General features: G+C 48.5%; 4 protein-coding genes across 6 annotated transcripts; 2 read left to right on the top strand and 2 right to left on the bottom strand.

Annotated features, from left to right (window-relative positions):
* Nucleotides 1-92: 92 nt before the first annotated feature.
* Nucleotides 93-10,287, bottom strand: LOC108096620 (activated Cdc42 kinase-like). 2 transcript variants are annotated; one of them, XM_017198365.2, is made up of 8 exons: nt 10,216-10,287; nt 8,680-8,749; nt 8,201-8,600; nt 7,062-8,144; nt 6,263-7,002; nt 5,980-6,202; nt 644-1,975; nt 93-583 (listed from the first exon to the last, which is right to left on the bottom strand). In XM_017198365.2, exons 1-8 carry the CDS (start codon nt 10,217-10,219, stop codon nt 392-394), a joined length of 4,044 nt encoding a protein of 1,347 aa, XP_017053854.1. In that variant the 5' UTR covers nt 10,220-10,287; the 3' UTR covers nt 93-391. The 2 variants fall into 2 exon arrangements, with proteins under 2 accessions (XP_017053854.1, XP_017053853.1); XM_017198364.1 differs by lacking the exons at nt 93-583; nt 644-1,975 and adding an exon at nt 2,120-5,762.
* A 282-nt stretch (nt 10,288-10,569) lies between these two features.
* LOC108096622 (tripeptidyl-peptidase 2) lies at nt 10,570-16,196 on the bottom strand. The gene is made up of 12 exons (XM_017198368.2): nt 15,904-16,196; nt 15,385-15,721; nt 14,786-15,335; nt 13,977-14,531; nt 13,424-13,545; nt 13,212-13,368; nt 12,944-13,149; nt 12,724-12,887; nt 12,553-12,664; nt 11,497-12,492; nt 11,108-11,435; nt 10,570-11,048 (listed from the first exon to the last, which is right to left on the bottom strand). Exons 1-12 carry the CDS (start codon nt 16,072-16,074, stop codon nt 10,676-10,678), a joined length of 4,071 nt encoding a protein of 1,356 aa, XP_017053857.1. The 5' UTR covers nt 16,075-16,196; the 3' UTR covers nt 10,570-10,675.
* A 457-nt stretch (nt 16,197-16,653) lies between these two features.
* On the top strand, nt 16,654-18,272 carry LOC108096624 (glutamic acid-rich protein). Of its 2 annotated transcripts, none has more exons than XM_017198370.2 (3): nt 16,654-16,856; nt 17,036-17,122; nt 17,960-18,272. In XM_017198370.2, exons 1-3 carry the CDS (start codon nt 16,758-16,760, stop codon nt 18,185-18,187), a joined length of 414 nt encoding a protein of 137 aa, XP_017053859.1. In that variant the 5' UTR covers nt 16,654-16,757; the 3' UTR covers nt 18,188-18,272. The 2 variants fall into 2 exon arrangements, with proteins under 2 accessions (XP_017053859.1, XP_017053860.1); XM_017198371.1 differs by lacking the exon at nt 17,960-18,272 and adding an exon at nt 17,769-17,883 and having other exon boundaries at nt 16,668-16,856.
* Nucleotides 18,273-18,393: 121 nt separating this feature from the next.
* On the top strand, nt 18,394-21,637 carry LOC108096623 (tyrosine-protein kinase transmembrane receptor Ror2). Its single transcript, XM_017198369.2, has 4 exons — nt 18,394-19,291; nt 19,604-19,883; nt 19,945-20,187; nt 20,250-21,637. Exons 1-4 carry the CDS (start codon nt 18,914-18,916, stop codon nt 21,530-21,532), a joined length of 2,184 nt encoding a protein of 727 aa, XP_017053858.1. The 5' UTR covers nt 18,394-18,913; the 3' UTR covers nt 21,533-21,637.
* The last annotated feature ends 530 nt before the right edge of the window (nt 21,638-22,167 follow it).

Here is a 22,167-nt window from a genome sequence, read left to right as displayed (position 1 = left end):
GTTTACTTCCCCAACGATTCAACCTGTGTATTAAAAATAACGAAATCAATTATGTACAATCTGAAATCTTTTATATGCAAAAATCTTTTATCAAGCTTGTATATAAAAAAGTTTATAATTTATTGAAAATTTCTATAAAGATGTATAAATGTGTATTTTGATGCTGGTAACTTGCATGCAGACCTAGCATGCGCGAATAAGTACATGCTGAGATTCGATCGATCCGAATGAAGGAAGCCAATGGCTAGCAGTGATTACGTTACTTGCGTGTTGCTTAAATCTATCCAATGCTTAGCCTACGAATTAGAATCGATAGTTATGAGGTTAAGGCAACGGCGGTCGTTTAGAACAGATCAAGTTGATCGAGAAGTGGGTGGCCTTAGAGGAGTATTTAAAGTTTAAGGCCATTCAGTTTGTGGGCCGTCGTGTGCAGATCCCATTCGTGCTGCTGCAGCGCCTCGAAGGAGGCTTCCAGAGAGAGATTGGCCTCGCTGACCAGGTTCTGCAGCTTGATGAGTTTAATGGACTTGTGAACGTCCCAGTTGATGAACTCCAGGGCGCCCAGGCATCGATTGGGAGTGCTCTGTGGAAAAGTGTTTAAGATTAGTATATGCTAGTTCACAAAATATGAAAGGTAACTCACATCCTTGCCAAGTACTTTCACCATGATGCGCACTTCATCCGAATCCACGCCTCTCTCGCATCCCTTGGGTTTCTTGTCGGAGAATTCCAGCAGGTCCTCGCAGCTAACCGAGTTCGAGTCCGCCAGCCGAGCCGCAGTGGCTGCAAAGTATTCCGCTTCGGTTTGCGGCTTGGCAGAAGCTCCTCCCGGTTGGCAACTGCTCGAGCTGGTTTCGGCAACGGAGTTCCGATTCATGGCCATGTTGACGGAGGCTCGAACCTTCTTGAACAGAGCATTTCCTGCCAGCTCATTGTCCGCACTGGAGAAGCGACGACTGACTTCCGGAGCAGCTTCTGCCGGAGGCTGAGAGTCCTGTTGGCTTGCCTCCGACTCCAAGGCGCTGCAACTACTGCCGGGAGTGGCGGTCTTTCGGCTGCTCTCGATGTCCAGGTTGCGCAGCTCGTCATCGTTTACATACAGCCCGGAAATCTGGGTGGCCTCGAACTCGGCATCCCTGCCCTTGTTGTAGTGCTCCTTCTGAATCGAAAAGTTGTAGAAGCCATCTGTTACGTCCGGCGACTGCAGGATACCCTCCTTGCTGGAGTCCGCCTCAAGAATGGACTCAAACTGCAGCGAAGCGGTGTCCGTTAATCCAGCAGCATCCGCTGGTGCAGAAGCCAGCTTGTCCAGGTTCTGGTACGTGTGGGAGGACTCACTGCCCACCGCCGGCATGTTCTCGTATTCCCGCTCAGAGGCGCGCGACGGGCGGCGCATACTGTTCGGTCGGACGGCGGCCACCACTTCGATGGCGCGACTTGGTTGCTGTTGGGCGGAGGAGGAGATCTCCGGAGTTCTCACGGCGTCTTCTCCAAAGTCCGTCAGTTTGCTGAGCGTGCGCTGCAGTCCGTTGGCCGGAATGATCAGCGGATACTTGCGCACATGGCGCTTGGTGCTGGTCTTGACCTGCTTCTTGCCCTCGCGCGGCGGCAGGGGAATGGGATTGGGTGACTCCGGTTCAGGCTGCTGCTGCTGCTGCTCCGCCTGCTGCGGCTCGGGAAACTTGTAGCTGCCGTGGGTCATGTAGCTGGGACTTTCGCAGGCCTCCAGCGAGTTTGAGTTCTCATCGTTGTGGCGACTCAAGCCGGCGGCCAGTTCCGCCTTTCGCACCCGCTGGGCGGCTCCTCGGGTGGGTAAGGTCATCGGGCGCTGCGACTGGTGGAGACTCTGCAGGTCGAATTCGTCGGTGTCCAGGTGGCGGAGCAACGTGGCCGCCGGACTGGGTCCGATGTCCAGCAGGGCCTTGCGCTCGATCAGGGTGTTGTAGGCTTCCAGTCCTTCTTTGCCGATCAGCGACTGTTTTTGCGGGGTGGGAATAAAGTGAATGGAAATGATATTGTACAAAACGAAAATGTTGGGGTACCAAAAAAATTATAACTAAAGCGGTGCAGGAAATTAATACTATTAGTGTTCAATCACCAAATAAAGCCAAGTCGAGAATTGAAATTCAGAATTAGTTTTTCTTTATTAAATCCCTTTAAATATGCACAACATTTTCTTTTTATTTTGATTACCAATTAACTTGTTTGGTTCTTAGAATGCAAACTTTTCTCGTTTTCCAAATAGTTGTTGCTTAGTTGAATTTAGTTTAGTTTAATTTAGTTGTTTTGGGGTTTTTGTATAATACTTGAGTAAATTTTGGTTTTCATTAAGTTTAATGTTCTCTGGGTTGAAACGCTTCGAACGCATAGTTTAGAATATCATGTTCCGTAATGCTTACATTACCGCATACGCCTTTATACTTGTATACATATATTAGGTTGATTTAGATTTAAGTAGGTGTATATATAATCTGTATATCATATTTTCAATTTGAGTTTATCCATAAATGCATAGAATGCGAAAATCTTTTAGTAAGTATAATCCGTATAATATATTCTTAGTGAGGTTATCAAAAATGTTGGACGCTTTCCACGCGTCGCCAATTTAATTGAAGTTTGCTTTTGGTTTCGTTTTGGTTAGTAGGCCAATTCTTGACTTTTCAATCTCAAATCTTAAAGATACTATAGGGTTCGACACTCTAGTTAAAGTGAGCTTAAATGCTTCTCTTGGTTTCGGTATCGTTTAACTTGTGTGGTTTTCACTTTTGGTTTCGCTTTAGCTTTGGTTTTATAAAAAATGCAAGCGTCAGGATATGGCACATAATCCGTACGGGATTCTTGCTCCGACGAATGTTTCTTTGATGTGGACAAGTTCTGAGGATTGTCAACAGTTTTGTGTGGGTGTCTGTCTTTCTGTGTGTCTTTCCGTGTCTGTGTGTGGCTTAAAATTACCGCTGTGAGTTCCAAAGTTCTGCAGTTCTCACTGGTAATTGGTAATTGGTAATAGGTAATAGGTAATACCCTGTCTAGTTGGAGTCCCCCCAATAAGTGTGAGTGTTTGTGTTTGCCGTGTGCCTTGACATACTGTTTCCGACAACCAAGCTCTTGTTGGGTTCTCTTTGAAAAGATTTATTGAACATTTTCTATTCCGTTTGGAAGCCATATCTTTGTTTTATCCGTTTGTGGTAGTGAAAAGTTGAAGAAACGCTTTGTATACTGACTATAGGCTACTGAATAGAGTACTTTTCCGTTTGAGAGATGCAGAGAAAATTTCAGAGATATTACCACTGTTCGATTGGATTAAATTAGACGGAATAGGGACTAGGAATGCACTTGCATCTGCGATAAAAATAACACTTTCAAAAAATGGGCATCTATTCCGACAAACTCAATCGAATCGAAGAGGGTAGCTGCTTATATTGCTCCATTAAAACTGAGTTGAGCTTATGATGATGAACTATGTGGTTGGTGATGCGATGGTTGGAAGCTGCGCAGCTGATCTGCACATCATTATTATCTGTTCTGAGAGGTCTTCGGTGTTTTCCTATAAGGCACACTCTCATCTCGCTTCAAAAAATACAAATCCAAAAAATATATAATCTACTCGCTGTAAATACTTCTACAATTTACTCTTCGACGCCAACACTCAACGCTGCCCCCACCTCACACACAGACATTAGCACAAACACAACACCGCCAAGCTCCGCGCTCCACGAAGCTGCCATCCGTGACCACGACCTTCCGGATCCGATTCCCACCATCCCACCTTTCCGTCGCCTCTAATCGGACAACACGTTGCCGAACAGTAAATTGAGAACGTATTTCAGCATTTTCCTTAGTTATGGAGCCGGACTGGGCGGAATTCTCGGCGCGACGAACTCTCGCCGGAACTGGAACTCATCCCCACTCTCGGTGCTGGACGAGGACGAGCTGTCACTGGACCTCCGGGCGGGACCAGCCACTCCACCCGCTGCACTAATAATCGTTGATGTCGTTAGCTGCTGCTGCTGCATTTGCCGCCAGTGCATCTCGTGCTGCTTCACCGCCGAGGCGTGAATCTTCTCCGGCCAGTGGAACTCCGTGGGCCGCTGTGGCTTCGCCGACTTGTTGCTGGGCGCCAGCAGGGAGCCCGCCGAGAGCTGGCGCTGCTTCAGCTCCTCCGGTGAGCTGCCCACGAAGTTCGTGGACGTGGGACTCTTGCCCGTCAGCCGACTAATGTCGAATTCGTGCAAGGCAGCTCCGCCGCTCATTGGTCTCTGAATGGTGGCACCGGCTGCTTGCCTGTAGGTGGCCTGCACTGCCGACGAGGCGGCCGAAGAGGATCCCGACCCCGATCCGGGCAACTCCGATCCGTTGAGGAGATAGCTGGGCTTTTGGCTTGAGCTGAGGTAACTGGCGTGGGCCATGTTGTAGTTGTTGCCGGGACCACGACCTCCGAAATCGTAAATGCGCTCGTCATATTGGAACTGCTCGTAGCCAGTGCCCATCATGCCAGTGCCTCCTCTGTGGAAGCTGCGCCGCTGTCCCCCAATGTTGTAGTGCGGTGCCGACTTGATGCTCGAGTTGGAGCCGTAGATTTGACGGGGCGAAATGATAACCTCTCGCTCGTCGTGGCAGGCGGACTGCACCTGGCGATTCATTCCCGCGCGCCGCCGTCTCCCCAACGAGGAATTCGAGCTGGCCGTCACTCTGGCTCGGATGTCGCACTCGGAGCGGGCCAAACTGGGCTTCACCGGCTCCTCCCCGCTGGAAGAACTCGAGTCCAGGGTCATGGGATTGTAGCTCAACCGCCGGAGGGTGCGAGCTCTGATGGAGCGAGGCTTATACGAGGCGGAACGACGTGGTAGCGGCGGCTGGTGCTCCATCCTCACCTGCCGATGGATAACGCCCCTCTCCCGCTGCGGCGGCTCCGAGAGAACCGGTGATATGGGATGAAAGCTCTCGTTGAAGGACGTCGAACGTTGGCGGTATCCCTTCGATCCCATGTACACGGATCCACTGCTGGCATTCAAACCCGCTCCCGACTTGATGGGCGAGGCGCTGGCCAGCATTTGCTTGGTGGCTCCGTTTCCGAAACGCTCGTAGCCCAGCTCATCCTTCAGCGTGGAGTAGCCTCCGGACATGACCACAGGTGGAGCGCTGAACAAAGCCTCTCCTTTTAAGGGATAGTGAAAGCTCTCCTGGGGACTGTAGCTTGACTTTTGGCTGCTGCGGCGCGACAACGAGATGTTCGTGTCCCTGGAGGCGAAGCCCGTGTCCGGAGTACTGGAGCGCTTGTCCTCCATGGGCTTGGGATCGACGGGAGCAGCGGCGCTCAGCTGCGCCTGGTTGTGCATGTACTGCAGGTGCTTGTCCAGATGACTGGTGGCCGCGTTGAAGTCGAACATGGTCTGCACTCCGTTGCTGTAGCTGTAGACCGCCGACTTGAGGCTGCCGGTGGCACTGCTGATGCCATCGTCCAGACTCAGCAGCTGCGGCAGCTGGTCATTGAGGATCGTGTCGTTGGAGTCGCTCTTATCCAGCTCCGTGTACGTGTGCATGAAGTCCAGATTGAGCGCTTTCAAGGTGTTCTCAATGTCCATTATGTTGTCGTCGATGCTCTTCGACGGCTGATCCTCCGCCCGCTCCCGCTCCCGCTCCAGATTCAACGGCCTGCTGAGTATCTCACGCGACTTCTGGAACAGAAAGTCGGAGCTCTCCTTGTCGAAGATGGGCACCCGCAGATCTGTGCTGTTCTTGATCTCGCTCAGCGAGCGGAAACGCTGCTCGGATCGCGATGGAGGAGCAAAACGAGAACACAACCAAAACAAAAAGCCAAAACGCAAACGCAAAAGGGGAAATGAAAGGGCAACGATGTAGGTGGAGAAGAAAAAGCAGAGTGTAGACAAAACTCGAGGATTAGAATCTATTTCAGAAACAGGGATGGATTGCGTAGCGCTACTGAGGAACTAAACTGATCTACCCCTTTGAGTTGCTCACCTGTATGTCCGGAATGCTCTGCAGCTCCTCAGTGAAGTTCTTCTTCTTGGAAAAGGGTGAGGCGTTGCCGTGTGTGGGAGTGTGGGCGGATCCACTGGCACCTCCCAGTCCGCTGGCCTTCTCAGCCCCACCATTGTTACTCAAATGCGGGAACCTGAAGCTGAACTTGCGCTTCGGACTGTGCATGGCGGGAGTTTGATCAGAGACCAGATCAATCATTGATCTAAAAGAAGGAACCATTTTAATAAGCTGCTGTTCCAAAGCCTTAAGGATCCCAACTCACCTGGCACTAATCTCGTTGGCTATCTCGATGGCATGGTTGAGAATCTTCTCATCCTTTACAGAAATGGGTTTCACGGTGCCCGACGACTTCTTTTTCGAGAGCGTGGGCAGCAGGCCATGGCCATGCTTGTTGCCATTGGTGTCGCCATTCTTTTGCCCCAGTTTGGCCGACATTTCGGCAAACTCGTTCTTGCTGTTCACATGATCAAATCCGGGCGACTTGGGGTGGCTGCCGGAAGCCCCGCTTATCGATCCAAACATCGAGTTGATCTCGTCCATTAGCGATGGCCCAAAGTCCAGCTTGTCGGCAGCCATTTCATCATCCGATATTTCGTGATACTCGTGGGGATCATCCGCAACAGTGCGGGAACTGGGTCGCCAGCCCGGTTCGCCCGAATGAATGCTCTTGCCATCCGCTCCGTAGTTGTTGTTGTGAAGGCCAAACTCCAGTTCATCGTCGCCTCTGTTGAGGAAAAACGGATTGGTGGACCCGGTGGCAAAGTCGAATGAGCTTTGGCCGTTCGTGGATATCAGCTTGGGCGTGTGTTCGGCGGATGGAATGAATGTGGGGTTCATGGAAGTGCCCATGGCGCCTCCGCTGCTGGCACCCTCTGGGAAATACCCACTGGCGGTCTGCAGAGAGTCTGGACTCGTGGGCGTCGGCGGCAGTAGGAGTGGCGTCTGCTCAATGTCCTCCGAGGGCTTGTAGGGCGTCACAATCTGCTTGGGCACATGGTTGTACTGAGGAAAACAAAATAAATAAGTCTGGAGAACGCATTCGACTGGATCATGTTACTCACATTCTGCGAACTTCCCAGGAAGGCGATGTCTCCAAAGGTGGCTCCGTCAATGCCCACGTGGCCGGTATGCTTAAAATCGTTTTGCGGCTTTGAAATCATCTCGGTGCGTAACTTGCGCTTGCTGATCCTATGATCGCTCACCCGGCTGAAGGAGTCGCGGCTAGAGCTGGGAAGACCTTCCAGGAAGGCCACCGTGTTGGAAGGGTTAAAGTAGCCCGTCTTCCCGGTACTGAGCACTCCTTTCCAGAAGGGCGTGCCCGTGTTTCGATCAAGGACGCTTATAATATCGCCCTGGCGATACAGAAGATGGTCCTTCTTGGGCTCTGAACAGTTCACCACGGCCTTCAGCTGCTCCGGCTTCATATCGGGTAGTAGATCGTAGATCTCTCCAAAGCGCGGTCGCTTGGCGGCATCGTCCTGCCAGCACTTCATCATCAGAGTGTAGTACTCGCTGGGACAGCAGTCGGGTTGCTCCAGTCGCTGGTAGTTGGGTGCGTCGATGGCCTCGAGGATCTGCAGGCCGGTCAGTGCCGCCCATGGCTGGAAGCCGTACGAAAACATCTCCCACAGGCAGACCCCAAAGGCCCACACATCGGAAGCGTTGGTGAAGCGCAGATAGTTGATGCACTCGGGTGCACACCACGCAATCGGCAGTTTTAGGTTCACATTGAAGTTGGTCTTATAGTAGTCCTTGCCCACGCCCAGCGCACGCGACAAGCCAAAGTCGGAGATCTTGACCTTGTCCTTGCTGAACACCAGGATATTCCGAGCCGCCAGGTCTCTGTGGATGAGGCGCTTCTGCTCCAGGTAGCGCATTCCATTGCAGATCTGCAGGGCGAACTCACAGAGCGTGGGTATGGTGAGGAAACTGACACGCAGCCCCGAGTCCTTGAGGCACTCCAGAAGCGAGCGCAGATGAGCCAGCTCGGTGACCAGCATGAGCGAGTCGGTGGCCAAGACGACGCCGTACAGCCGCACGATGTTCTCGTGCTCGATGGAATGCATGATGGCCGCCTCCTTGAGGAACTCCATGGGATTCGACTGCATCCGTTCGCGACACAGGCATTTAATAGCCACTTGGATCTGCAGAAGACGGATTAGATCACTTATGTGTATGGTAATAGCTAATCGAAACTCACCCTCTCGCTGCCATTGGACCAGACGCCCTGCTGGACGATCCCAAACTCGCCGGTGCCCAGTTGCTTGTTAACACTAATGGAGTCCGCCGGAATAATGTGCTTGTTGTTGGGCACCTTGCCTGGCGAACTGGCCCCGTTCTTGGCTGCCAGGGACGAGCATGCGGAGGCACCACTCCCATCGGGCGCCACTTGACCTCCGCCGGCGGGCGCCTCCTCCCGCTTTACCATCGTTCCGGGCGCCTGCAGCAGACGCTTGATCTTGCTGAGGTAGCTGTGGGGGAAGTGCTTCTCGTAGAACTTGCGGAGCCTCCGGATTTCCGGGCGCGAGAGCCCGATGAAACGCAAATCCTCATCCGCCGCATACTTGAACTGGGCCGCGTTCGTTATTTTCAATTCATTTCTGCGGGGGAGGAAAGAGTTTGGAGGGGGGTCGGTTTAGTTGGGGCTGGGGAGCTGCTTCCGCTTTTTGGGTCACTCACTTGACGGCATTGTAGTACTGCTGCAGTTCGGACTCTGTGAGGAATTCGTATAAATCAATTTGTGGATACTCTGAAAGCGGGGAATGTACAAAAATAAACACATTAAGATCTTGGGTATATATTATATAGTAAATATACAGTAAGACCGCGCGCACAAAAGCAAATCTCGGGGGCCCTTATCTTTCGTGTGCCGAGCATAAGGGGGAATACCCTAGGCAATAAATAACTTCTTTAACGATCGATCCGCCAACGCAGATGGGATTTTTGAATATGATTAAATAAAACAGACATCTCCTGCATACCCAAAAGTTCCGCTCCCCCAACCCCAGAACACAAACACATTTAGGCAGGAGTACGTGAGCTCATTGACACAGAATTCCGATTGCCTTGCTTTTTACCCCTTAGCAGAGGTTTGAATCGGGTGTATTGGCTACCCACAGAAATCGCTAACAGGTAGAATCACTAGAGAGCTCTGATTGAAAATGAATCTCTCTACTCTCTATACAAACATCTTGCAGATCAGAGACATTGAAATTCTTTAGTGCTTATTGTGGTATCGATGTCTTGAAAATTTCTTTAACTAAAGCCCTGAAAAGTAAGAGGTACTAAAAAAGTTTCCAACTTTTCATTTAAAATATCATAATATCATTTGAGGAAACTCCTAAAACATATCAACCCTAAAAAATCTAAGACTCATATACTTGTTCTAGTTGGATTTCAAAGCACATAATTGGAATGACATACACATATGTACTCATTTATTATCTTAAAGTAGATAAATGTACACTTTTTGAATCTCAATATATGTAAGTTATTGCTCTCTTGAGATTTATCGGCGCCTCGAAGTATGTAACAATCCTAATAACGCTCATAGAACTCATTTTTATTCTTAGCAAATGAATTAAAATAGAAAAAAAGATTTGAACATTTTTATGCAAGCTACCTAATAAGGTTATTTGGGGTATACTTAGTTTTCTTTCTAAAAAGAGGATAAGTACAAAAGGTATCTGCTAGTCGGATCTGTAGACTCCAAGTCATTCTTTCACAATGTCGCTGCACCCGCATTTGTCATCCGACTGCAAGGGGCCATTGTTTGTCCTCTCCGGAGTTGACACAGTGGGTGGGCAAGGGAGCAGGAGGTGGGATGAGGGATTGGGGGTGGATGTTGAGCAACAAATGCATGTACACCGACTGCTGAGCTGATAACGTCCCGGGAATTGGAGGTAACTGAGTCATAGCTCTTGATAAACGGTTCCGTTTTCCGGCTCCACCCCGATTTGGCAAGGGTCCCGGTAGCACTTTCCCGCAGGACTTCGCTTGTCCTTGAATATGCAAAATAAAATCGATCGGCCAATACATACACACACACACACTTATTCACGCAAGCGGAAGACTATCGGAAACTACGTAGCAGGAAAAAGCAATTTTCCTCGCGATTTTCGTTCAATTTTCACATGTCACCTGCGAGTTCGGGTATTTAGCTTCACAATAAGCTCGTTTTTCACTTTTTAACTGCCTTTTTTCTGTCAAACTTACCCATTTTACTCTCGCGTGTGCGTCTGCATTGTTTTTTGTTTTTTTGCTGCAATGAGTATGACCGTTGCGCGGAGTCGGCTTATTTACCAAAAGCCAGTGCTGGAAAACATTTAAACAGTTAAAGAAACGGTTCCAGGAATTTAAAATTTTTCCGTTACTAAGTATTTTTTATTTTGTGAAAGTAGACTTACGAGAAGTTAAACTTTATCTTTGAATATTAAAATTATATTTCAATTTAATATTTTATGTTTCTGTCTGATGAGATCTTTAAACAGCATTTAATCTGCATATTTTTTGGCAATTAAAATGATTGAAAAAAATATAAACAAGTTCAAAAACAGAAAACCCATTTAATTTCAAATAATAGCATTTATTCATATACATATTGATTACTTTAGTTATGTAAAAAACAATAATCGCATCGGAGCGTAAATAATTTGAGGCTACTACTGATCAGCGTTTAGAACAAACGGAAGCCACTGGGGAAGGCTGTGGCCATCATACGGTTAATGGCAGTCCGGATGTGCTCGTGACCCAGGGCGCCATTGATGGCAGCCAGCTCCTCGAAGTAATCGCGGCTGCGTTTCTCCTCGATCAGCTTTACCACGTACTTGTACATGCGGCCGTAGTGACCGTGGGCATAGGCGTGCCACAGGGCAAACTGAATGGCTTTAGAGTCGTTGGCGTCCACGAACTTAATGATGTCCGTGTACAGATCGTTTATCTCGGCCAGGCGATCGTTAATGCTATCGTCCAAAACAGCCAGTTTGGCGATGGCGATGCCCTTCTTGCTCAGGGCCTCAATGAGATTGTTCTTTTGCTTGTCCATGTTGCTAAAAAGGGAGTAATGTTAACTAAAGCCGGGAGGCCATAACTCAAACACTCAACATACGTCTTAATCTTGGCTGCATCGGCACGGGTATCGTTCTTCAGACCATAATACGAGAGTAAGGCCTCGACATCGGTATCTTGGACCACCTTATCGGCCAGCTTAACAATACGTTCCAGGGCGTTGCGCAGCTTCTTCTGATCCTCCTTCTGCTTGTCGGTACCTTCGCCTGCTTCTGGCGGAGATGTCTTTTGGGCATTAACGAAGGATAGCGGCAGTTGTGACTTCAATTGGTTGGACTCGATGTTCTGGATAAGCAGCAGGTTTGCCTGCAGATGCTTGGGATGGGCAGCCACCACTTCGTTGTAGATTTTCTCTGCCATCTCCAAATCTGTGAATAAATAGTTCGATTTGATTTAAAAATAAAAATTTAATTTTTATAATGTGCCTACCACACTTGGTGATGTGAGAGCACTGGAAGTCGCGCAAACTCTCGGCATAATCGTCGGCATTAGTCTTTCCCTTTTTGGGCGAGGCGGGGCTGGCATTGCTCTCCACCGGGGTATCGCTTTGGACGGTGACTCCATCGCCGGCAGCGGGATTGTTTACGGCTGTGGCCGCCGGTGGAGTAGCCGGAGCCTTGGGCTTGGTCGCACTGGCAGTGGCTGCGGCGGCTGCTGCAGCTGTGGTTCCTGCAGCGCTGGTTCCATTGCCGGAGCCATTTGTGTGCGCCTTCTTCTCAGCGGGATTGAGGATGTAGTTGAAGGGGTGCAGGGCTACGCGACGGCCAGCTTCGTCCTGCGGAAACACTAGTTTACCGCTCAGCCAGGCGCATTGAGCAGGCAGATTGGCCTTTGTAAGACGCTCCTGGGGAATCGGAGCGATATACAACACACGCGAGGAGTTCCTCAATACGGATGATACGAATTTGCGGCCGCCCACAATACACTGGTTGTAGTTCTCGAAGAAGTCGAGGGTGAGCATATTTGTCAGCTTAAAGGAAGCTACCAGGGTGGCCTCCGAGATCTTCTCCAGTAGCTCACGCTTCTCGTGGCGTACCTGCAGTCGAATCGTGTAATCGCCCTTCTCCAGTTTCGTGAAAAAGGTGTGGGAGTGAGCGTCGCCGGTAGCCACCAGCGCCTTATTCGCATCGTATAGCATCCACATTTGGGACTCGAACTCCGACTCGTACAACATATCGTTGAAAATGGGCGCGTACAGTGCCACCTCCGCGGGCTTGGCCACGTTCAAGTTGAAGACCAGCAGGTTCTGGTACACCTGACGTCCGTCTGGAATAACGTCTCGCGTGGCGCTAAGTGGCGAGATCTTGGCCTCGGTTGGCTTTAGCACCACTGCGGCGTTCTTTAGCTGCAGCAACGGTTGCAGTTCCTCCGAAACCAGGGCTTCGATCTCTAGCTTGTGAATGCCCCTTCCGGCATGCATTGTATCTAAAAGTTTTAAACGTTGTGAGTTTGATAAAGCAATTTATAATTATGCTATCCACTTACAGGCATTTGGATTGTGGGCCTCAACGCCGCGGAACAGCAGGCTGTACTTCAGGTGGCTCTGGCCATAGTTGGACCAATACTTGGCAATGCACAACTCCAGAATCTTGCCAGACTGCAGAGCAATAGTTGGTTTATAAAGATAGGAAGAGAAGTATTAATTTATTTACCCACCTTAACTTTGAAAGCCATAGTGGATTCGTTCTCTGATCCGACTGCCACGATCTTCATGGTCTCCAACTTGCGGCAAGATTGCTTGGGAAGCAGCTGATTCGTGTGTACAAAGAACTTGCCAATGTCCTTGCCACGATTTGGATCGGTGATGCGCATGCGCAGCTCTGCAAAGCGGAAAATATTACTTTTTTGAACCAATTTTTCGGATGAAATTACTCACCCGCCCAAGTCGCGTTTTCTGGCACCAAGATAAAGTCTCTCTGAATGGTGTTAGGCTGGAACTCGACGCTATTGTCTCCCTTGGAAGAGGCGGGTTCAAAGACTGGCTTGTTATGTTCAGAATCCAGCACATGAGGCTGCACCACCGTGACGGGGATCTCAAAAAGAGAGCCCTTCTGCACACAATCTGTGTCGTAAGCTTGAATCCTGAATTGATTTGGAAAATTCGAATCAACAATAACGCATTTTCAGACTAAGAAACCTCTTACACTGCACTATGAACTCCCGGTTGAAGTCCAGTTGGATCGACGCGCACCGCAATTGTACGGGTGCCGTAGCTCAGATCCAGGAAAGCTCCGCACTGCACCCACGGCTGCGAGGAAATGAGATTCAGCCTCACATTGAAGTTGAACTTGTCCTTGGGATCTACAAGAAAACAAAAGTGAGAGCAGCATTCACTTTAACTGTAGTCGTCACTTACCAGCCTCCTTGTCGTTGAAAAAGATCGGCTCAATGTTTACATTGTAATCAATGTAGTTACGTTGGACGCCCTGGCGCAAATGAATACCCTTTGCTTGGTTGTTGCCTACGCGCACGGAGAACCTAAAAAAATATTAAAAACAAGCAAGAAATGGGTTAAATTAGTCGAGGGCAAAGTGCAGTAAATATCGCAGATTATATCTACAGATGACTAGCCAGGGTAATATCATCATCTTTCATGAGATTAAATGCTGGTTTTTTTATTTCTGCAAGCAAAGTTTATCTAAAAGCTCATAAAACGTGCATCATATCATCAGATTATCATATTTCTAATAAGCTCGTAAACACCAAAAATTATTGCGCTTTAAATTTGACTGTTTTTATAAATGAATAGCTATCAAACATAAATTGTTTATCGTAAAAAAAAAAAACGTAAAGATGAAACCAGAAATAGTAACCGGTGTAATTACTTTGTCAACAGACCAGTTTTTTATAGCCGTTTTCAATTTGCAAGCTTATTGCTGCTAACATTTAAATGGCTGAAGACAACCCACCTTAGCATATTATCCTTGGACTGCCGGTGCTCTGTCAAGTGCTCAAAGGCCTTCTCCACGTTGAGCAAACCATTTCCCTGGGCAAAGGGATCCACGTAGCCCAGCTTGGTGGCAGTGACGCTGATCGCCCGCTTAATACTGTACGGCGAATACTCGATGTTCTGTTGCTTTAGTCCGGAGATGAGCAGCGCGACGGCGCCGGCGACATGTGGCGCCGCCATGCTTGTGCCGTTCATCAGCTGCGACTTACTCATGGTAAACTGCGGCACGGACGCAATGGCTCCCCCCGGAGCGCACACGGTAACGCCCTGGCCGCCGTCGATGCAAGGATCGCGCGATGTCCAGGTATACACGTTGCCAGGCAGCTTCTCCCTCATCGCGTACTCAGCCTCCATCATCTGGGGCGACACATAGGCACCCACGCCAATCAAGCTGGGCTGACTGATGTCCGGCGGAGTGCCCACGGTACAAAGAGCCGGGCCGTGGTTGCCAGCCGAGGCTACCCACACAACGCCGTACCTGTTGACCACCTCGTTCATCAGCTCCCCAATGCGGCTGCAAGGAATTGGAGATAAAGATTAAAAGTTCTCGTTTGATTAACGATTATAAGAACAAGGTTTTGTGTGGCGGCAGAAACGTGTCGGAGACAAGAGGACTGGAGTGTGTGAGTATTCGGAATTCACATGTCATTTACCTCGACGCACTCGTCTTCTTTCTTCTGCGACGCATTTCGCCAGACCCGGACCCCAGACTAAAAGACATCCACAACTCGAGGATTAGCTGCCGTCAGGCCATTCGGACTTGCTTACCCGGAGTTCGACCAGTTGGCGTGCTCGCCGTAGCTCATGTTGATCACGTCAATGCGCTTGCCGTCGCGGCACAGCTCCATCACCTTGGTCATGGCCCGCACCAATGCTGTTCCGGTCTCCATGGACCCCAGTCGTCCGTCGCCGATGGTCATTGACACGATCTTGGCGTTCGGCGCCACGCCATCCACGTCCCGGGAGCTGTGGTTCCCGCTAGCAATGGACGAGACATGAGTGCCGTGGGGCGAGCACATGCCCACCACCTCCAGCACGTTGCCATCGTCGTGGACGTTTACAGAGATCGAGAGGAAGTCGTCGACGTTTCGGGTCTCGTGTGTTCGCGAGTACTCGCCAATGCGCAGAGCCTGCTCTAAGTCGCCCTTCTCCGTGGTGTCGATGATTGTAAGCCAGCCGTCGGCCGTGGGGAAAAGAATGCAATCGTACGAGGTCTTAATGTCGCCGTACACCTTTTCGTAGCTGTTGAGCATCTCCAGCTCGAAGTCCAGGTTCTCCTTTACTATCTTCTTGTCCCAGGGCAGCTTGGAGGCTTCGCCTGTGAGTAGTATTTTAGTTACAAGTCGGAGGAAGGACAATAAGCTCACCTGGGTTTTGTGACTCAAATTCGACAATCTTGCGACTAGCATTGGCCGTGGCCGTTTTGTGCGGCTGGTCCCAGTGCTTCAGCTTGGCCTGGGCCACTATATTGTTTCTCACCTTGGACGGAACCAAATCACTGAAGCTTTTGAGGCCAACTCGCACCGCCTTGTCTGGATCCGTGTTGAGGGCCAGTAGTTCCGGGCTCAGTTTCAGCGTGTTGCCGGACAGACCCTTCAGGCTCCCATTCGCATCGGGCGTGAGCTTCTTCTTCATGTCCACGTCGCCGCATCCGGAGCAATCATACCGCTCGATTACTTTAACTGTCTTTCCATCGCACAAGGTCTGTAATTGAAAGAAAAGCCAGAAAATTAAAAAAAAAAAAAAATGGAAGCGCAAAAGCAGCTGGAAGGACATTAGGAAAAGAGCTGAACAAGAGGAAGGATAAGCTGGTAAAAGGATAAGCTGGTGGACCAATTTGTTTTTGGAAGAAGAAGCAGACCCATCTGCAAAAAGTGCCAACTCACCTCCAGTCCCGTTGCCCGGGGATCAACGCCGGAATCGAAGATGGCTATGGTGACGTCGCGTCCATCGTACTCCGGGTACTTCTGGAGGAAGTTTAGCACTCCCGTTTCCGCCTTGGGAACCAGGGCGCCCGTGGGGAATGACTCGACAATACCGCTGGTGGCCATGCTCATGCTCCTGTTCTTGTTCTCCGCTAATTTGTCGCTGTTCTCGTTCTTATCGCTGTCGTTGTTGTTGTAGCGGTCGGAACTCTGCGCGAATTCCTTGGTCGCTGTTCGTTTGACAATTGGTGAGACCGAAAGTTGAGTGCAAAAAAATGTAACAACTCAATGCGTGAAATATACTAAGATATTACCTATCTTGTTTATGGGTCAAATATAGGGTTCCAAACAACAAAAAATTAACAAAAATTAAACTTATAAGAGTTTGATACAAAAAATAGATATTTCTGTATCCTCAACTAAAAAAATAAACACTTTTCCAATGGTTGCTTCTTTTGCTAGAAGTTAAAAAATTATTTTGAAAGCTTTAAAACAGCAGGTATTCCTATGATTATTCAACTATCACTAGAATGTGAGTATCAATGAGGTTTACAAATGAGTTAAACTTGCTTTAAGTAAGTTTAGAAAGGTAGAGTCAAATCACCAGTGTCAACCGTTTTTGAAATTGAAGTAGCAGTCTAACTTTCTGTCACTGTTATTTTTAATCGATACTTATACTTCTCTAGTTTAACAATCTAGTTTCTTGGTATATTTTTCGGAGCTCTTTTTGTATGTTTTAAGGGTCGAGTGGCGGTCACACTTGGTGTCGATTTGTCGAAAATATCATAACAAAAACAACATTTTTTCCGGACAATATGTGGTTCGAAATCTTACCTGGCGCCGTGATCATCACCACGCTCCTGTCGGTGCCCATATACGCCATGTACGGTCTGCAGAAGCTGACGATCGGCAATGTAAGTTCCAGGGAGGCCCAATTCCGGCCCAGCAGCTCGAAATTCTTATATAACCGCAGCTGATTGTGCACCAATCGGAATTTGTTTAGCATTATTTAACCACGTACTAGTCGCAATTAGCGATGTAGGATATCGGGCACTTTCTACAGGGTCTCTGATGGTTCTTGTATTCTCCACAGGCTTTCCGTCGTAACATGGACGAACGTTTCGACCGAGTTATGTACCAGCGCGATTTCCGACTGACCGACAATCCCTATTTGATGAACGTAAGTGATATAGTGTTTCTAGTCTTGCTTGCTTTAGACCTATTTTTGTAGGCCAGCATTGGTCACGTTTTGATACTCGGCAATAGTTTGTTATCTCACCCTAACAATTCCGAAAATATTCATAATTTTCATAGATATTATTCTCAGTTTTCTGTTTGCGTATTAGGGTTGTAATTGTGTATTAACCAATTTAAAAATAAATGTATTTTTTTTTATGTGTTCTCATCGCTTTCATTGATTAAGATTGATCAATTTAAAGAAATGATTTTGTTTTTACAATAAGCTAAGTTACGTTGATTAGATCTTCTAAAAAAATTTAAATAATCTTTGTCTAGGAGTTTTTTATCGTTACTATTTCAACTTACACTAATAATACTAACCATTTGACTTCCTCTTGTTTATGTTAGCTCCTAACTGGGTTGCACTCTGTTAATTTATTTTCTTCCACAAAAATATTAACTTGGCCGATTTATTTATCCTAACTAGAAAATGTATTCCTGCCATGTTTTTTGTTTGATTTCGTATAGTCCTTAAGTGTTCCACTAATCTTGCACTGGTTCATTATCACCATTCATTGAAGCATGTCCATCTTAAAAGTTTCAAGAATCGATATCCTCTATTCAGAACCGTCCCGATTTTTTTTCAGGGTCTGGATGCCATACCGGATGAGAAAAAATAATTCGATTTAAGTGAAGTTTTCCGATTAAGCTTAAGTGCAAAAGTGAATAAATAAAACGTATAGTTCGGAAGTGATAGTTGAATGGTCGTTTTTGCGTTTTTCCTGTAGTTTTCCCTGAGTTTCTGTCCACTGAGATGTAAACCCCGAAATCTTTTTAGGGACTTGAACAAATTCCCGATGAAGAGGAAGATAAGGATCGAAAGGATCCTGAAGAAGACTACGATGTGGGCGATGATCCGGTACTCTTAAAGAAGAGGCAAAAAGAGCGCAAACTAAAAGAAAAACAGCTTAAGGAGGAAGAAAAACAAATGGAAAAACAGCGCAAAGAGGAGGAAAAGCTCAGAGAAAAACAGCTCAAGGAAGAGGAAAAGCAAAAGAAAAACTAGGCCGAAACAACTAGAAAAACCATTTTGGATTTGCAGATCTCGAACAGAATAAAGAACTATTAATCTTTACGAATTTAAATTTAAATCAAGGCGATCTTCTTCTAAAGCAACTCTCCTCAAAGAAAAGCTTAACAATGAAATTTTCAAACTTTGTTTCGGTTTCAGATTTTCTATGGTTCTATAGGATTTGCTAAAACTAAATTCATTTCCAAATCTATAATATTAAAACTACAATGGTAAATTCTTTTCGTCAATAACAACACAAAAGGTTTTTACTGCTGCACAAATTCAAATTTTTCCAAATAGCGGGAAAACTTTTCTGGAACTTTTTTTGAGTAAATAAAGAGCTCTTGGTAGGGCTTTTTTCAAAAAAATCCAACTGCCCAGACTTGTCTGCGAAAAAGTATCCAACTGCACAGACTTGGCTGCGAACAAAACATTCTCGTGACAGGAAACCACCCCTAAGGGAGAAGTCCGGGTGGCGAAACATCCCGTCGTTAACTTTGTGTGGTATTCGGTGAAAAGGCGTCGTCGAGAAGTGAGCGCGCAAATAAACAAATATTTTAGCGAATTGCTTTCGATTTCCACTATATTTTAACTGTTCATTTCGGTATTGACTAGTGTATAACATAGTGAAATACTATAAAATGCCTGATTTTATGGGTGCCTGTGGGGAATTCGCTTAGAATCGGAGTGAAAAACAAGGCATATACACAAAACACAGCCATGGCTGCCGGGAAATGGACGGGGGTGGCTGCGGAGCGGGTGCTCCGGAAATGGGGGGTCAGAAGGGTAACCAACCTGGCTGTCCTGGGAGTGTGCGTGCTCCTCTTCGCCAGCGCCACGCACGCGAACTCCCTGAACGCCATCGAGGAGCCCGTCACCCGGCGCCACCACCAGCGGCATCACGAGCGGGAACGGGAGCGGGAGGAGAACGGCTACTGTGCTCCGTACAGCGGCAAGGTCTGCAAGGAGTACCTCTCCGGTCAGGTGTGGTACAGTCTGGAGGACCCCACCGGCGGATGGAAGAACGAGCAGGTTACCACGGCGCTCTGGGACGAACTCATCTCAGATCTCACGGGTCTGTGCCGTGAAGCTGCCGAGGTAAGGACAAAAATAACTGGATAGATGGACGTGTAAAGAAATTATTTAATTCAAGCTCTGAAAATTTGGGTTTAATCCATTTTAAAGTTTTTTCTAAAGGTTTTTAAACTACAAATTAAACAAAAACAAATTAAATACACTTTTAAATACGATTATAGATTTTTTGTTCAAGGATTTATCGAAACTAACACACCGTTTAAAGCAGATTAATTATTTGATTGCATATTAAAAGATGGATTCCTAGGTTTCCCCGAAAAATCCATTAGTTAAATCTTTTAGTGGACTAACATTACCCACCTTTATTCCCTACAGAAAATGCTCTGCGCCTACGCCTTTCCCAACTGTCACATGGAGAACGATCGAGCTGTGAAAGCTCCGCTCTGCTTCGAGGACTGCCAGGCGACGCACCTGCAGTTCTGCTACAACGACTGGGTGCTCATCGAGGAGAAGAAGGAGCGCAACATGTTCATCAAGAGCCGCGGCCACTTCCGGCTGCCCAACTGCTCCTCCTTGCCGCACTACAACGCCTCCATGCGGCGACCCAACTGCTCCTACATCGGCCTCACCGAACTGAAGGAGTCGGAAGTTAGCTGTGAGTTCCCATTTCCCGAAAGAAACCAACAGATTTTAATACATTGCTTCTCTTTTTTCAGACGACTGCCGCAATGGGAATGGGCGCTTCTACATGGGCACCGTAAATGTGTCCAAGTCCGGTATTCCTTGCCAGCGCTGGGACACGCAGTTCCCCCACAAGCACTTCCAGCCACCTCTGGTCTTCCATCAGCTCCTGGAGGGCGAAAACTATTGCCGGAATGCCGGAGGTGAGGAGCCGCATCCCTGGTGCTACACCGTGGATGAATCCGTGCGCTGGCAGCACTGCGATATCCCCATGTGCCGTAAGTTCAGATAACTCCTTGCTGTTCCAACTCCACCTTACCTATTTATGTATTTGTTTTAGCGGACTATGTTGACCCAAATGCTGGGGATTTGAACACTCCCATCAAGATGGAGAAGTTCTTCACGCCCTCGATGATTTTCCTGCTGGCAGGGATTGGTTTCGTGGCCATTGTGGCCCTGCACCTCATCATCCTGCTCGTCTACAAGCTGTCCAAGCACAAGGACTACTCGCAGCCCCCAGGAGCAGCCACTGCCGACTGCAGCGTATCCATGCGAGGCGGCGGCGAGTGTGGCGGGAATTTGAACACCAGTCGAGAAACGCTCGGAGGCAATGGGAACACCAATACGCTGGCCAAGTGGGGCACGATTCGGAGCACGGCCACGGTTCACAGCAACTGTGTGGCCCTCACCACGGTGGCCATTGTGCCGGACGGGAAGGCCTCCAAGCCGAATGCTCGCCTGGAGAAGCTGGAGTACCCACGCGGGGATATCGTCTACGTGAGATCTTTGGGGCAAGGAGCCTTCGGTCGGGTCTTCCAGGCCAGAGCTCCCGGACTTGTGCCCGACCAGGAGGACCTTCTGGTGGCCGTGAAGATGCTCAAGGACGATGCCAGCGACCAGATGCAAATGGACTTCGAGCGGGAGGCCTGTCTGCTGGCCGAGTTCGATCACCCGAACATCGTGAGGCTGCTGGGCGTGTGCGCCTTGGGTCGTCCCATGTGCCTGCTGTTCGAGTACATGGCGCCCGGGGATCTCAGCGAGTTCCTGCGCGCCTGCTCCCCGTATGCCACCCACCAGGCGCCGACGCGGGACCGCCTGCAGCTGAACGAGCTGCACCTGCTGCAGATGGCGGCCAATATTGCGGCGGGCATGTTGTATCTCTCGGAGCGCAAGTTCGTCCACAGGGACTTGGCCACAAGGAATTGCCTGATCAACGAGCACATGGCCGTGAAGATCGCGGACTTCGGGCTCTCGCACAAGATCTATCTGCAGGACTACTACAAGGGCGACGAGAACGACTTCATCCCGATCCGCTGGATGCCACTGGAGAGCATCCTGTACAACAAGTTCTCGCTGGAGTCGGATGTGTGGGCCTACGGCATCTGCCTGTGGGAGGTCTTCTCCTTCGCCCTGCAGCCGTACTTCGGGCTGACCCACGAGGAGGTGATCAAGTACATCAAGGAGGGCAACGTGCTCGGCTGTCCGGACAACACGCCGCTCTCCGTTTACGCGCTGATGCGTCGCTGCTGGAACCGCAAGCCGAGCGAGCGGCCGGGCTTCGCCGAGATCAACCACTGCATCCAGCACAGCATCGCCGAGAGCGAGTGCAAGGCGATGCTCTAGAGGATCGCCAGAGGAGACAACAATGAAAACAATCCGTGTACCACTGAACGATCGTCCGCCGTCTTCCGGGGCATCCAATAGAACCAATTAGCTGGGTGGGTGGAAAGGTCTTAGAAAGGAATGCCATTGCATATTTTGTTTAAGAGATATCTTCCTTTTGGAGCATGTAATAGTAATAATTAACTGTTTTGATATGCAAATATTTCTTAGTATTCTTTACAAATGACATTCCGAAATATCTATTTCTTAATTCCACCCACCTTATTACACACTCTTTTATACTAACCAATGCATATTGATTTGAAACATCGCACTAGACGAGATCGGAGGGGCAAACAGGATTGTGATTAAGTTAGTTAACAACCCACTCCTTATCTTTAAGTAATTGCTCCAGAACTAAGTCTCACACTTGATGCTTCCACACCAAGTACTCTTCTTGATCCAGACATTATTTTGATGGACTTTAGCACCCTCTGATCTCGCGGTCACCAATCGAATAGTCTGCCACAACGAACGCATCATCAATGTCTCGTACTCATATCTAGTCCGTAGTTTAAGTTTATCTATATGCGCATATGTAGATTGCATTTTAAAGGGATTCATTTTCGATTAGCCCTAAGCACTGCCATCTCCAG

The sequence above is a fragment of the Drosophila ficusphila genome, unplaced genomic scaffold, assembly GCF_018152265.1.
Source record: "Drosophila ficusphila isolate 14025-0441.05 unplaced genomic scaffold, ASM1815226v1 contig_414, whole genome shotgun sequence".
Taxonomy (NCBI): domain Eukaryota; kingdom Metazoa; phylum Arthropoda; class Insecta; order Diptera; family Drosophilidae; genus Drosophila; species Drosophila ficusphila.
The sequence above is the reverse complement of the archived record's forward strand: the minus strand, read 5'-3'. Positions and strand labels throughout refer to the sequence as shown.